The sequence below is a fragment of the Chiloscyllium plagiosum genome, chromosome 17, assembly GCF_004010195.1.
Source record: "Chiloscyllium plagiosum isolate BGI_BamShark_2017 chromosome 17, ASM401019v2, whole genome shotgun sequence".
Lineage (NCBI taxonomy): Eukaryota > Metazoa > Chordata > Chondrichthyes > Orectolobiformes > Hemiscylliidae > Chiloscyllium > Chiloscyllium plagiosum.
Window position 1 is genome coordinate 65,156,222 of NC_057726.1, and position 15,882 is coordinate 65,172,103.

At 42.4% G+C, this 15,882-nt stretch overlaps 1 protein-coding gene across 4 annotated transcripts in view; it reads left to right on the forward strand.

Annotated features, from left to right (window-relative positions):
* Positions 1-15,882, forward strand: part of vac14 (vac14 homolog (S. cerevisiae)) — a 330,067-nt gene that overhangs the window by 138,824 nt on the left and 175,361 nt on the right. For all 4 annotated transcript variants that reach the window (XM_043707332.1, XM_043707331.1, XM_043707329.1 and 1 more), the window contains exon 12: positions 9,958-10,090. In XM_043707332.1, coding sequence (XP_043563267.1) covers positions 9,958-10,090 — 133 coding nt within the window. The remainder of the gene's footprint in view (positions 1-9,957; positions 10,091-15,882) is intronic.

Below are 15,882 nucleotides of genomic sequence, written 5' to 3' on the forward strand. Positions count from 1 at the left end.
CTCTAGCAGCTCATTCCACACATGCACCGCACTCTGCGTGAAAATGTTGTCCCTTAGGTCCCTTTTAAATCTTTGCCCTCTCTCCTTAACACTCATGCCTGCTAGTTTTGGACTCCCCGACCCGTGGGAAAAGATCTTGACTATTTACCCTATCCATGGCCCTCATGATTTTAGAAACTTTTATAAGGTCACCCCTCAGCCTCTGGCACTCCAGGGAAAATAGCCCTAGCCTATTCAGTCTCTCAATAGCTCAGTAGCTCAAACCCTCCAACCCTGGCAACATCCTTGTAAGTCTTTTCTGGACCCTTTCAAGTTTAACAACACCATATGGCAGGGAGACCAGAATTGAATGCAGTATTCCAAAAGTGGCCTAACCAATGTCCTGTACAGCTACAACATAACTGCTATACTCAATGCACTGACCAATAAAGGCAAGCATGCCAAGCACTACCTTCACTCCTCTGTCTACATGAGAGACTCTTCAGGGACAAAATTGGCGAACACTTTGCACACAGGATGCTAGATGTTTTCCTCTCCATGCAATGCATTTGATGCGAGATCAATTGTTCATTTAAAAAAAATAAAATTGTTTTTTCTGTTAACCAAAATTAAGGGATGTGAAGCAGGGACAGGTCAGTCAAGGTCAGTTGTAGATCAGTCATGATCCCACTGAACAGCAGAACAGACTGAAGGGGCTAAATTTCTCCCCGGTGCCCAAACGCCTAGTTGCTGAGGTATACTGTATCGCTGTTCTGGCTTAAGCTATTAGAGACTACAGGTTAATGTTGGATCTTTTTGGTCTGTGTGCTTCTGAGGACATGGTTTTACCTTGAGGTGGTAGATTTTAAACCATGAAATGACTTCGAAATTGCTGGGTAGGAGAACTGTATGCATATCTGTGATCTTAAAAATGGAACTAAGCAAACATTTAATTTTTCATTGCAAATAGTGGGGAGTTAGGTGAAGTCAGACTGTTGGATTACTGTCTCACCGTGAGCATTGCATTAGTCTGATAGCTGTCTGTCATGATTTATCACCGATATCCATCAAGGGATAAATAGTAAATTCATAGTAACTTTGGTGTTGCAGGGAATGAGCAATAATAGTTAGGAGGAAGATTCCAAAGAGTTGTCATCAGTTAGGTTTTGAGATTTTCCAGTAGTTGGGGTTTCATTCCAGGAATAGGAGAGTCACTAACAAGGCCAGCATTTATTGCCCAGCCCTAAATACACACAATAGAATGAATTAAGAATTGGAGTAGGCCTTTCAGCCCACAAGCCTGCTTCTTGATTCAATGCGATATTAGCCCATCTAATCACAGTCTCAGTTCCTATTCCTGCCTACCCTCTGATAACCTTGGACTGCCTTGTTAGTCAAGAATCTAACAACAGGTACTTCACACTTAAAATATGAAATAACCTTGCCTTTACCATTAATGGGGAAGAGGGGTCCAAAGATAGCCCTCGAAAGAAAATGTCTCCTTGTTTCCATCTTAAATGGGAGGCCTCTAATTTTTAAACTATGTCCCCTAGTATTAGTCTGTTCTCCAAGGGGGAAGCATCCTTTAATCACCCATCTTGTCATGTTCCCTCAGGATCTTGAATATTTCAAAGCTAATGCCTATACTTCAGTGGATACAGCCTTTCATCTTTCCAGGTTTCAGTCAAGTTATCGGTTCTGTGAACTGTTTCTCGTATCTTTATATCTTTTAAATGTTGAGACAAAAACTGTACTCCACATGTGGTCTGATCAAAGCCACGTAGAGTTGTAGTAAGTCTTCTTTGCTCTTGTATTCCAATCCCCCGCGATAAACAGCAACATTCTTCTTAATCACTTGATGTACCTCCGTACTTACCTTTTGTAATTCATGTACTAGCACAACTCATTTCTGATGTTCCTCAGAATTCTGCAGCTCGTCTCTAATTAAATAATAGTAGGGATTTGAGAAAAGACTTTCTCATGCAGATGGTGGTAGCAGTTCTGGAATACACTGCCTGGGAAGATAGTTGACACAGGTAGTTTCACAATCTTTAAGAAGTGCTTGGATGACCTCTTGAAATGTCATACAATTCAAGGCTGTGGACCGGATGTTGAAAGGTGGGACTAGTGTAGATTTCGTGCAACTTTGGAGGTACAGACTTGATGGGCCACACTGTATGATTCTACAAATATACTGCTTTTCTAATCTGCATGCCAAATTGGACAAGTTCCCACATCAAACTCCATCTGCCAAGCTTTTGCCCAGTCACTTTACCTCTCCATTTCTCTGAGATTCCTTATGTTGCCTTCACAACTTACTTTCCTACCAATCTTCACATCAGCAAATTTAGCAATCATGCATTCAGCCCTTGCATTCAAGTCGTTAAAATAAATTGTAGTTAGTTGATCCCTCAGCACTTATCCTTTGGCATTCCATTTGACAACTTGAAAATTACCCATTTATGCCTACTCACTACTTATTGTTAGCTAACTAATCCCCTATCCATGCTAACATAATATCTTTGATGACATGGCAACTTCTGAAAATGGAAAGACAGCACAGTTACTCTTGAGAAAGTGATAGTAAATTGCCATCTTGGACCACTGCAGTCTATCTTGTGAAGGTACACCTACAGTGCTGTTAGGCAGCAAGTTTCAGATTTCTGACCTTGTGAGAGTAAGGGAGCAATGATATTGGTCTCTGTCGGGGTACTGTATGGCTGGGTGATGCCTTGCAGGTCCTGGGGTTCCTTTGCTTCTGCTCTGTGGTCGCAGTTGTAGGGGCTTAGTGACTTGCTGCAGGGCATCGTACAGTTGGTACACAATGCTGTTGCCCTTGTGTACTGGTGGTAGGGCGAGTCAAGGTTTATGGTATGGATAGGTAGTTAATCTCATCAACTTTGTCTGACTGCTCTGTCCTGGATAGTGTCAAGCTGCTTCAGTGTTGTTGGAGCTGTGTTCAGCCTGGCAAATAGAAAGCATTTCAACACTTTAAATTTCTGTGCAAACTGGTGTGGCTCATTTGGTACCTCCAGTCTACCTTAATTTAGACTTGATGTATATCACCCAGTTATTTGAAAATGAAGGTCATAATTCTGGTTCACAGTCTCAGGATATAAGTTAGAACATTTAGGAGTGAGATGAGGAAAGATTTCTTATCGCAAAGGATAGTGAACGTGTGGATCTCTCTACCACAGAAGACTGTGGAGTTCGAATAACTGAATATAAACAAAGGTAGAGGCAGACTTTTAGATTCTAAACGCATCAAGTGGCCTGGGGAGAAAGCAGGTGTATAGCATTGAAATAGACACTTGGCCATGATCTTATTGAATGGCAGAGCAAGCTCAAAGGGCTGAACGGGCTACTTCTCCTGCTTTCAATGTTTATTGAACTGGGTCTTCTGATGTCGTGCCAGTGCCTACTCGATTCCAACATTCTAATACCATCCGGCTGCTGCCAGACCTTTTTATTTAATCTCTCTTTGACCACCTGCCCTTCCTGGCACTCTGAGAATCCCAGCCTATTGTTACTGCTTGGTGTCCCTCATGTTTCTCCCTCTTTGCAGCCTTGTTGCCTTGCACCCAAGGCCATGAGTCTTCACCGAGGCTGCTTGATGAAGGAATTCCTCTGAGTAGAGAAATCTGGTTATCCTGCACTTGGCGGCTGGTTAGAGAGTGACCAAGGCAGATACCAGGTAAGATTGGTTACTTTTAGTAATTAAGGATAGAGCATAGACCAAGAAAACAGAAGAGGTTCACTTGCATCATAAAGCTACTGAAATGATCTGCTGTTAGAGTCACAGAGATGTACAGCATGGAAACAGACCCTTCAATGCAACCCGTCCATGCCAACCAGATATCCCAACCCAATCTAGTCCCACCTGCCAGCACCCGGCCCATATCCCTCCAAACCCTTCCTGTTCACATACCCATCCAAATGCCTCTTAAGTGTTTCAATTGTACCAGCCTCCACCACTTCCTCTGACAGCTCATTCCATATACTTGGAGAAGTTGCCCCTTTTTTCTCTTTTATATCTTTCCCCTCTCACCCTAAGCCTATGCCCTCTAGTTCTGGACTCTGCAACTCCAGGGAAAAGACTTTGCCTATTTACCCTATCCGTGCCCCTCATAATTTTATAAATCTCTATAAGGTCACCCCTCAGTCTCTGACACTCCAGGGAAAACAGTCCCAGACTGTTCAGCCTCTCCCTTTAGCTCAAATCCTCCAACCCTGGCAACATCTTTGTAAATCTTTTCTGAACCCTTTCAAGTTTCACAACATCCTTCCAATACAAAGGAGACCAGAATTGCACACAATATTCCAACTGTGGCCTAACCAATGTCCTGTACAGCCACAGCATGACCTCCCAACTGCTGTACTCAATACTCTTGACCAATAAAGGAAAGCATACCAAACAACAACTTCACTATCCTATCTACCTGTGACTTCACTTTCAAGGAGCTATGAACCTGCACCCCACGGTCTCTTTGTTCAGCAACACTCCTTAAGACCTTACCATTAAGTGTATAAGTCCTGATAAGGTTTGCTTTCCCAAAATTCAGCACCTCGCATTTATCTGAATTAAACTTCATTTGCCACTCCTATGCCCATTGGCCCATCTGATCAAGATCCCGTTGTAATCCAAGGTAACCTTCTTCGCTGTCCACTGCGCTACCAATTTTGGTGTCATCTGCTAACGTACTAACTATACCTCTTATGTTCACATCCAAATCATTTATATAAGTGATGAAAAGTGGTGGACCCAGCACCGATCCTTGTGGCACTCCACTGGTCACAGGCCTCCAGTCTGAAAACAACCTTCCACCACCACCCTCTGTTGGCTTGTAAGGAGATCTCAGCTATCTGTAAGAATAATAGGGTGATTATGGTAGGGGAATTTAACTTTCCAAACATAGACTGGGACTGCCATATTATTAAGGGTTTAGATGGAGAGGAATTTGTTAAGTGTGTACAAGAAAATTTTCTATTCAGTATATGGATGTATCTGCTAAAGGTGCAAAACTTGCCCTACTCTTGGAAAATAAGGCAGGGCAGGTGACTGAGGTGTTTTTCACTTCTATATTAAAATGATTAAAGGGGGTTATGAAGAAAGGTTGAACAGGTTGGACCTGTATCCATGGGAGTTTGAAAGAGAGAGGTGATCTCACTAAAACATGTAAGATCCTGAGGGAGTTGACTGGGTAAATCCCTGGAGGATGTTTCCTCCTAAGCAGGAGGCTAGAACATAAGGCACAGATTAAAAATAACATTATATTATGATGGAGATTAAAATAAAAATTCTGTGTGTCTTTGGTATGTGGAATTGTCTTCCCCAGAAAGTAGCATAAGCTGGGCAAATGGATTTATTCCAGGCCAGTTTAGATTTTTCCGCTTCTTTCTTTCCCGCCGTACCGACCAGTACCCTTCCACTGACACCCTCCTTCGACTGACAGTTTAGATTTTTCGTAGAGTAAGGAGTCAGGGTTCTGGATGCAGATGGGAAGGTGGAATTGAGGCCATTATCAGATCAGCCGTGATGTTATTCAATGACAGAACGGAGTTGAAGAGCTTTGAAATCCAGCGTTCCTAGACTGCTCAGTCAAATGCCCTCATCTTAGTCAGAAGATTGTTAGTTCAAGTCTCATTCTTATGCACAAAATCTAGGCTGTTGTTCACAGGGCAGTTCTGAGGGACAGCTGCACTATTGAGAGATGCTGCTTTTCAATGAAATGTTAAATCAAGACCCTGTCTAGTTTGCTATGCTAGTAGACGTGCAATAGATGATTAAAGCACATGCATCACTGATGCTTGTTCTTTCCATCCTCCCCACCACCCCAGCAGGTAGAAAGTTGACGTTTTCACCATACTTAAGTGCGCCTCTTCATATTTTATTCATGATGACAACCTAAGTTTTTACAATGCCTTTTAGGAAAGCATTTTAAAACCTCAGACATTTTTTTAATTGCTTAAGGACATATATTTACCACGTCAAGGGCAATGGTGGTTGCTCATCCATAGATGGCCTTTGAAGGTGATGGTGAGCCAACATTATGATCTGCCATAAGTCTATCTTTAAGGAAAACCAACAAAAAATCTTTAGGATGACCAACAGCTTAATACAAAATATATTTTATTTTAGGAGAATGTGAAGGAGGAGGAGGAGGGAAGTTGAGGGGTTTCTGAGAGACTTCACAAGCATGGCTGAGAGACTTTATGGCCATTCCGTGGTTGTTGGAGGTGAGATAGATCCAAATCAGAACTTGCTTCAGAGCAATAGCACACTCCGATATTTTGGAGACATGAGGTAGTTGGAAATGAGATGGTTGGTCTACTGGCAGAATTATATTTTTTTAATTCATTCATGGATATGGGTGTCACTGGCTGCGCCAGCATTTATTGCCCATCCCTAATTACTCAGAGGGCAGTTAAGAGTCAACTCCATTGCTGAAAGTCTAGAGTCATGAATGCCAGACCAGACAAGGTTTTCTGATTACTTCCCTGGCCATTTGAGCCAGAATGGGTTTTTCTGACAATTGACGACAGATTCGTGGTCATCATTAGACTCTTAATTCCAGATTTTTATTAAATTCAGATTCCCCAAACTGCGATGGCAGGATTCAAACCAGTGTCTCCCAAACATTACCGAGCTGTCTAGATTAACAAACTAGCAAGACTACCACTGGTCCATCATTTCTTCCTGAAAATGGTGGCAGGGTGTAATTCTAATGTCAATTAGAATTTGAGACCAGGAAAAAATGTTGAGTGTTCTGTTTCATGAGAACGAAGCCAAGGGAGTAGGAGGTTGGTCAAAAGGATGAGATGGGCTGAACAAGGAATAATTGGGACTAGGTTTTGGGAAAGATTGGGTTTGTCATTAGTAGGGGAGCCAACTAAATGGATAATCTCTATAATAGTCCCAGACAATCCATAAGCAGTTACGGAGACAGATAGTGATAAGCCATTTGGTTTCCTTTGTCCTTCAAGATGATCAGAGCGTGGTGGTTATTTTTAGTTAAGGAGAAAGAAAATTTGTAATGGGCAAAATTACATCTCGGAAAATGTGAGAATTGCAGATGCTGGTGATCAGAGTCGAAGAGTGTGGCACTGGAAGAGCACAGCCGATCAGGCAGCATCCGAGGAGCAGGAGAATTCCTGATGAAGAGCTTATGCCTGAACCATGAATTCTGTTGCTCCTCAGATGCTGCCTGACCGGCTGTGCTTTTCCAGCGCCCCACACACTTCTACGCAGAATTACGTATGGTCATCATAACTTGTACTTTGCAGTGGAGACCCTGGTGGTCAAGCCATTTGATGTCATAGAATGTGCCAGACTTTTGTTGAAAACAAATCCAGGACTAGCAGGTGTCATTTGGCTACAATGTTGGAATGTTAGCACCACTTTTAGTTGCCAGGAGTGTATCCTGGATCTACCACGAAGACCTAGTGGCGAGTGAGAGATCACATGACCATTCAAAGAGCTTCCTGCTGTTGTACTAATCTCATACTAAGTATTGCCATATAGCTATTCCTGCACATTTCCTGGGTATGATTCTCTGAACACAACAGAATTCTGTATCAGCAGCAGCCATTACACTGGTGCTTTTTGTCCTATGCAGCCATAGTTTTTAATAAGTCAAGATAGACAAGAAGGTGTAGTTCACTCATCCAGTTAGTTGAGTGCAAGCTCAGTTATCCTCTAACTTTTACTGGTTTAGCATTGATCTTGACAGATTTTTTTGCTCCTTTTTTTCATTTTAGAAATTTAATTTTGCATCTCCTGTTTTGGAGAGCAGATTGTTGCTTGTTAATCCCATAATTTGCAATAGCTGTCTCTATGCTGGTTTTTAGCTGAGAGTTCTGTTTGACTTACAGTTCCTATTAAGAATTTATGTTTAATATTTATACTTAGTTAAGGAGAGGAATCTCAGTAGATTGCAGCTAGATGATGGATGTTTTTCAGTTTCAGAACTTTATTTTGCTGTCCAGCTCTCTACCATCAGGAATAAATATGGGGAATAATGGTTTCTGTATATTGCCAGCACAATGCACCTTAATAACACAAACTTGCTGCTGTGGCATTTTCTCACGTGTCTGGGAATTGTGTGCACTGAATGCAGTTTTATGCTTGCGGCTAATGTTTACTTGGAATTAGCTTATCCTAAGGGCCATAGTACAATCTCAAACCCATCGAACTGGTCCAAGCACTATATGTTGAAACAGTACACCACAGCATTTGTCTGTACGGATCCAGACATGACTGGCAGTGAGCAGTTAGTTTACAGTCAGTTCCTACTTTGACTTTGGAATGATGCATTATTACTACATTAAAATGTGGATTTATGCCAATCTGGGAACCATCTATTCTCAAATGATGCAAAATGTGGAGGTTTGATTTTGCCCATAATCTAAACGAATACCAGATTCCTTTTTTATATATATATGAATGCAGGAGAGGGTGGAAGATGGTAGAGAGGTGCTTAAGGAGACTGACTTAATACTATTATTCATCCCAACAAGAGTCTGTTTTACTCTTACCATAACAGCAGGGTACGTATGGTTACAAGATTTGTGCAGCACATCGAGGCGGTATCTTTTTACAACTTCTTCCCAGTTTATGAAGTGAGAGAGTTGCAACTACTAGCCACATGCTAGGGTCAGGAAATATCTTAAATGAAGACTGAAAGAACCACGGCTGCTGTAAATCAGGAAGAGAAGCAGCAATTGCAGGAAAAGCTCAGCATGTCTGGCAGCATTTGTGGAGAGAAAGCAGCGTTAACGTTTCAAATCGAGTGACCCTTCCTCAGTTCTGATTTGAAACGTTAACGCTGCTTTCTCTCCACAGATCTGCAAGACCTGCTGAGCGTTTCCAGCAATTTCTGTTTTTGTTTATGAAATGTGTTGACTGTTCTGGCAGTACCAGCAGTACGAAAAGCCATTTTTAGATCATTATCCTTTAGTGTCATGCAACACATTTGTGTAATCTTAACTCATTGCCCAGTTTGATTCCACTGTGTGAGGGGCATGTAACCATGGATGCTTCACTTTAGTATGAGAGTGTTTTTAACAGTTAATCTTCACCATAGACTGTAATCACGTATGTCAGGTATTCCGACTTAGTATTAAGCAACAGTATCAAAAACTGAGGCATCAACTGAAAAGCAACACCCAAGACAAAAGTATGCCACTTTTTAAATCTCTTTTAAATTAGTTATTTAAATTTCTTAAGCATTTTGTCCAGCTCTTGTTCATAACTGGTGTGTAACCATTTGCATGTTCTGTAGCCTTACCTGGTACCCAATTATCATTCGACACAGATTTGCTTCTCCTTTTCTTTGAGCTACATAAAAGTCCTAATTTTTCTGATCGATGATCTTTCTCTAGCAAGTGTGCCTCCAAAACACTCCAAGTCAATTTTTGTAACTGACCTCTTCTGTAACTGACCAATAAGTTGCTGTTAACTGACATTTTCTGCTTGAAAGGTCTTCGAATTCTGTTTTACTGTTCAAACATGTTACTGCCTTTCATTGCATTTTGTACTGAAGATAATATTCAATTATGTGTTCAGTCTTTTAACAGGCAAAAACTAAAAGTTAACTTTACTACAATATCAAAATTAAATTATTGAAAAGCTCTGACTACCTGAGTCGGGAATTGAACCCGGGTCTCTGGCGCTGCGAGGCAGCAGTGCTAACCACTGTGCCACCGTGCCGCCCATTAACTTTACTACAATATCAAAATTAAATTATTGAAAAGCTCTGACTAGATCCTACTCAAATTGCAGACAAAATGGGAGAGCCCTTTGACTTGTCACTGACTTTGTTCCAAATCCCCACAGTCAAGTTGAGGAAAACAAATGTCTGGAATCTTTCCCAGTTTCCCCAAGGTAATCAGACATGGTGATGAGGCTTAACTTTCCTTCGACCAGATGATGCTGTTGAAAAAGATGAAGTGTCTATTAATTTTCTTTTTATACTCTAGGGCCCCGAACGTTGGAATGCTCCCCCTCAACTCCCACCATGAACTCTTATTTCTTCAAGTTTATGGTCAACTTGCTGAAGCAGTTCAATAATGAGAAGAGACTGCTGGAAACACGAGGGCCTTTCATCATCCGGTAGGTGCTGAGTCCGTCACATCAGTTTTAGCATTCTGGTGTCTGTTTTCCTTCAGAGACAGTATGTATTGAACACAAGCACAAATGAGTGTGTGATCTGTTGAGAGTGATTAATTTGCCACTTTTATGTATTAAGTGTCATTAAGCCAATTTTGTCTTGAGAAGATGAGAAATGTAGAATCATAGAATCCCTACAGTGCAAACAGAGGCCATTCAGCCCATTGAGTATGCACTGACCCTCCAAGAGCTTCCCACTCACCTACTCCAGCTTTAATGTGCCTAATTCACCTGACTTGCACATCTTTGGACTGTGAGAGGAAACCAGAGCACCTGGAGAAAACCCACGCAGACACGGGGAGAATGTGCAAACTCCACACAGACAGTCACCTGAGGCTGGAATTGAACCTGGGTCCCTAGTGCTGTGAGGCAGCAATGCAAACCACCGTGCCACCCCTATATCCAGTCTTACACTCCTTACACTCCCACACATCCTATTTTAATTGACTTTGAATCTTTTACTCTCAATTGCAATGTGTGGAATTGAAATGCTTTCACACCCCTTTCTAAAAGGATGAAGGGTGATGGTCATCTTAAAGAAAAGAACACCTTTCCACTTCAGGCATCCTTAGTCAGTATTAAGCAAGCTCATGTCAATTGTAGCAGAATTTTGTAAAAGTCTTTACTGTATCAGAAATGGCCTTTAATTTTGGAGATTTGAGCAATGGCCTTTCTTTAGGGATCACTGTAATGTGAGGACTCAGCATTGAGATCACATTTTTTGGCAAATCCATTGTATGAAAGTATAAGTTGGCAACCATGATTCCATTGAGATGGCTGGTCTGAGATGTTTCAGTAGAGAGAGTCTCCTCCTGATGTTGGTCTTTCGTGAGGTTTGACATTTGTCAACGTAAATGGAGTTTTACTGTGTTTGACTTGAACTGCACCTGATCTGAGAGTATTAATGCTAACATGGTACATTAGGAGGGAGAATAACCTGATGTGTGTTAAATGAAGCGAGCCTTAAATATATATACTTATTATCTTTTCCACCACTGGTATCACATTTAGTTGATTAATCTAGAAGAAAATAACATACTCACGCCCAACAGACACCCTGTGGATTCACGCAGATTAATTTCCTCTTGCCCAAATCAAATAATTTACAAATATGGCAAGTAAACCTTCTGTCTAATCTGATGTTGTACAGGATGTGTTGACATCATTGGCAATTGATTGATAATTCGTTGATGGAAAGGAAACAATGTACAAGGAATGGGCCTTTTTCCAGATGGCAAACAGTGACTCGTGAGGGCACCACAAGAATCAGAGCTGAGGCCTCAAACTGGGCAGCATGGTGGCTCAGTGGTTAGCACAGCTGCCTCACAGCACCCGGTTTCAATTGCACCCTCCAGAGACTCTGTGTAGAGTTTGCACGTTCTCCCCGTGTCTGCGTGAGTTCCTTCCGGTGCTCCGGTTTTCCCCATAGTCCAAAGATGTGCAAGTTAGGTGGATTGGCTGTGCTAAATTGCCTATATTGTCTAGGGATGTGCAGGCTAGGTGGGTTAGCCATAAGAAATGCAAGGTTACAGGGGGGTGGAATGCTCTTCAGAGGGTCAGTGTGGACTTGATGGGTCAGTGTGAACTGGCCATGTGGCCTGCTTCCACACTGCTTCCACTATGATTCTGTCAATATTCATAACATACATAAATGTACAGGACATGGGACCAAATGTAACATTTCCAAGTTCGCTAATGACAGAACTGACCGGGATCGTGAGGAAGATGCAAGGAGGCTTCAAGATAATTTATGATTTGGAGGTGCCAGCATTGGACTGGGATGGACAAAGTTAAAAATCTTACAACACCTGGTTATAGTCCAACAAGTTTATTTACAAGCACTAGCTTTCAAAGTGCTGCTCCTTCATCAGGTGGTTGTGGAGCAAGACCATAAGACACAGAATTTATAGCAAAAGGGCTACAGTGTCATGGATCTATAATATATTAAACAAATTTAGATTAAATCTTTTACCTTTTAGAATGGATATGCTAGTTTCAGTTCTTTAATATGTAAATCCCAGAACTCCTTTTAGGTTGCATTCTCAGGATAACTTCAGCTTTTCTTACAATAGGTGCCATCTCAGTTCAGACAAAGCATTAAAGGTGTGAGGGTAAAGTCTGTCTGTGTCCCAATGTTGAGTCAGACTGGTTCTATTTCTAAAGTGGGACATACAGAATCTTAAATGGATTCATGCAGTTTTTGAGCAAAATAAAATGTAATTCTGTGCGTGCAGGAGAGACACAGTGAGTATGTGGTTGTGTGTAAGCTTGGTCAAATATATATATGTGTGTGTGTGAGAGAGAGAGATGGGTATAAACCTGCACATGCTTGGCTGTGGGTGTGTGTGTAATGAAATGGTCTGTGTGAGTGTGAGAATATATTAGTGTGTGTGTGTGTGTGTAGTTCAGTGGGGTCACCTGTAGTATGACATGAACCCAAGGTCCCAGTTGAGGCCATCCCCATGGCTACCTAACTTGGCTATCAGCCTCTGCTCAGCCACTTTGTGTTGTTGCTTATCTCAAGTCCACCTTGAAGGATGGTCACCCGAAGGCAGAATGTCCCAGACCGTTGAAATGTTCCCCAAGTGGGAGAGAACAATCCTGCGTGGTGATGTTTGAGTGGTGTCCGTTCATCTGTTGTCATAGTGTCTGCTGGTCTCACCAATGTACCATACCACAGGGCTCCTTGGCGGAAGCGTTGACCGAGTCACACAAGTATTTGTCACGTACACGGTGGGAGGTGTCTCCACATGTAATGGTGGTATCCGTGTCAACACTCTGACACATCTTGCAGCATCTGCCATGACAGGGCTGTACGGCATCGTGGTTGATGTTGTCCTGAAAGCAGGGCAGTTTGCTGTGAACAGTGATTTGTCTGGGGTTTGGTGGTTGTTTAAAGGCGAGAAGTGGAGGCGTGGGGAAGGTCTTAGCGAGATGCTCCCCCTCATTGGTAATGTATTGCAGGCCACGAAGAACATGGCGTAGTTTAGGCAAGTTGGAGTGAGTGGACAAATTCATGGCTAATGTTTTGATGTAAAAAGCAGAACAGCAGAGTTTTATCGAAATAGTGATGATTTAGAAAATATGAATGTAAAAGTGATCTGGATGTCCTTATGCACCAGTCAATGAAAGTAGACAAGCAGGTACACCAAGCGGTTGGGAAGGCAAATTGCAGAGGATTTGAGTTTAGACGTAGGTTACTCTCGCTGCAGTTACACACGCCCTTCGGTGAGACCACACCTGGAGCTTTGGACTCCCTCACTGGCAAGTGAGTCCATTCTTGGGTGGAGAGTGCAGTGGAGCTTCACTGGGCTGATACCAGGGATGGCAATACTGTTCCATTAGATTGGTCCTGGCACATCTTCACTAGAGTTCAGAAGGATGAGAGGGGATCTATTTGAAATGTATAAAATTCCAATAGGGCTGGGAAGATATTCTCCCTTGTGGGAAATCAAAAACCAGGGACTGTAGTCTCAAGGTATGTGGTAGATCAGTTAGGACTACAATTTTGCATAACCAAAAGAGCCGGCATTGATACGGGAGTCTTTCAGTGTCTCCGAATGTTCCACGGTGCTTCACATCCGTGAAGCAGTCCAGGTGCCAGCTATTGAATGGACTTGCAGAATAGTCAGTTACTTGCTTCACAAGACTTGCAGGCCAGTGACTGTAACCTAGAGAGGTTAGGTGCAGGTTGAATGAGATTGTCTTGTGCCCTCCTCGTGGATGTAGGAGATGGCCCAGGGGCTCTGATTTTAAGCAAGGCAGCCTTAGGCCATAGGATGTAGGAGCCGAAATAGGTCATTTAGCCCATTGAGTCTGCTCCACCATTCCATTGTGACTGATATGTTTCTCAAACCTATTCTCCTGCCAGCTCCCTGTAACCCTCAATCCTCTTTCTAACCATGAATCTATCTCTGACTTAAATGCAGTCATGACTTGGCCTCCACAGCCTTCTGTAGTAATGAGTTCCACAGATTAACCATCTCTGGCAGAAGAAGTTCTTCCTCATCTCCTTGCATTTATAGAATTAATTTTGTGACCTCAGGTATCCCAAAGCATGAAGCAGCCAGTGAACTACTGGGTTTTGATCACAGCTTTCATAAGCTATGATGTAATGAAAACCACGTCATCTATTTTGGAGACGCTGGCTGACTGATAAGTATTATAATCTACCCAATCATCAAAGTAATTGATCGTTATCTCATGGGATCTTTTACGCACAGTGAAGACAGTTACAGGGTTTATCCCTTCTCCTGAAGGACTCTGGCAGTACTGTACTTAGGGGAGTGTCAGACTGTGTTTTGTGCTCAAGGCATGCTTTCCAGCTTTCTGCTCTATATTGAGCCAGCAATGCCATACCCTTCTAGCCCCATGGCTTGTAATGTTTGTGGCATCGAGTGGAAAGATACCAGCTCTCAGAGATGGCTACACAGTTTTAGCAGCTAACCATAAAGCAGATTGCCAAGACTGTGATCAGCAGCAACCTGCAGTATTCCAGAACCACCTGTCTCAGTCGTTTGAGTACAAATTTACCATAGAGCTCTAACTTGACTCTGCATTGTCCTCATTACCTGTGACACCTTGGACTCAACTAGACCAAAAGACCACCACCATCGCCCCCTGCGCACCTTTTCTAAAGCAGATACTCAACATCTTTTCAGGTAGGACCCTTACCTCTGTCCTGACTTTAACTGCATAGTTTTCCTGCTGAAAACATTTGACTTTTTCCCTCCAATCACACTATCAAAGCTGGATCCACCCTATGTTGCTGAAATACAGTCTGACCCTGGTGCATTGCCTGCCTTTCAGGCATTCATGGTATTTATAACACTAGGGAGCCTATTGGGCAGCCTGTTATGAATTAGCTTCAAACATTTACATTCCTTGTAGTGCAAGACCTGAACTCACGTTTTACACAGACTGCAACTTTAGGATTTAGTGGACAAAGTACCTTTCCATAGATTTGCATATGGAAATGAGGCCCAGTGAGGCAATGTTTGCTTCAGCGCAGCGCAGGAATTAACAAAGGTGTGGTTTATAAATCTTCTTATTGGTAAAACTCTGGAAATTTTAGCCTGACCTGACTTTTAATTCTAGTTTGCAGTAAACAGAGAATCGTAGAGCAAAAAAAAAAAGCCCTTTGATTCTTTCGCATTTCAAATGGTTTCCTGAGAAACGACTCGACGATTCCCATTGTACATCTTAATTGTCTCTCCATATTTGATGTGTCAGCAAGGCATTTGGGGCTTTCATGCAGACCCCATAGGATGAACCTGCGAAGCTGCAGAGGCCACTTTGGCTGTGAAAGATGACAGCAATTACTGTTTAACAGTGTGGATAACTGCCCCAGCTATCCAGTCAGATGGTTGTTCTATAATAGACACCCCTCCATTTTTAATTCAGAGAATATGCCAAGGCATCTTGTGCTTGGGAGAGCTCCATTTGCTCTGACTGATGAACCCAGTTTGTCAGAGGCGCCAGTTTGTTCATCTGTGGTTCAATTCAAATAAACCAGGATTTGCACAGTCCCGAGAAGGATGTTCGATTTATGCTGAAGTAGCTGTTTTTACCCTGAAGATCAATGACTGCAGATGCTGGAAACCAGATTAGTGGTGCTGGAAGAACACAGCAGTTCAGGCAGCATCCAAGGAGCTTCAAAATCGATGTTTCAGGCAAAAGCCCTTCATCAGGAATAAAGGCAGTGAGCCTGAAGCGTGAAGAGATAAGCTAAGGGA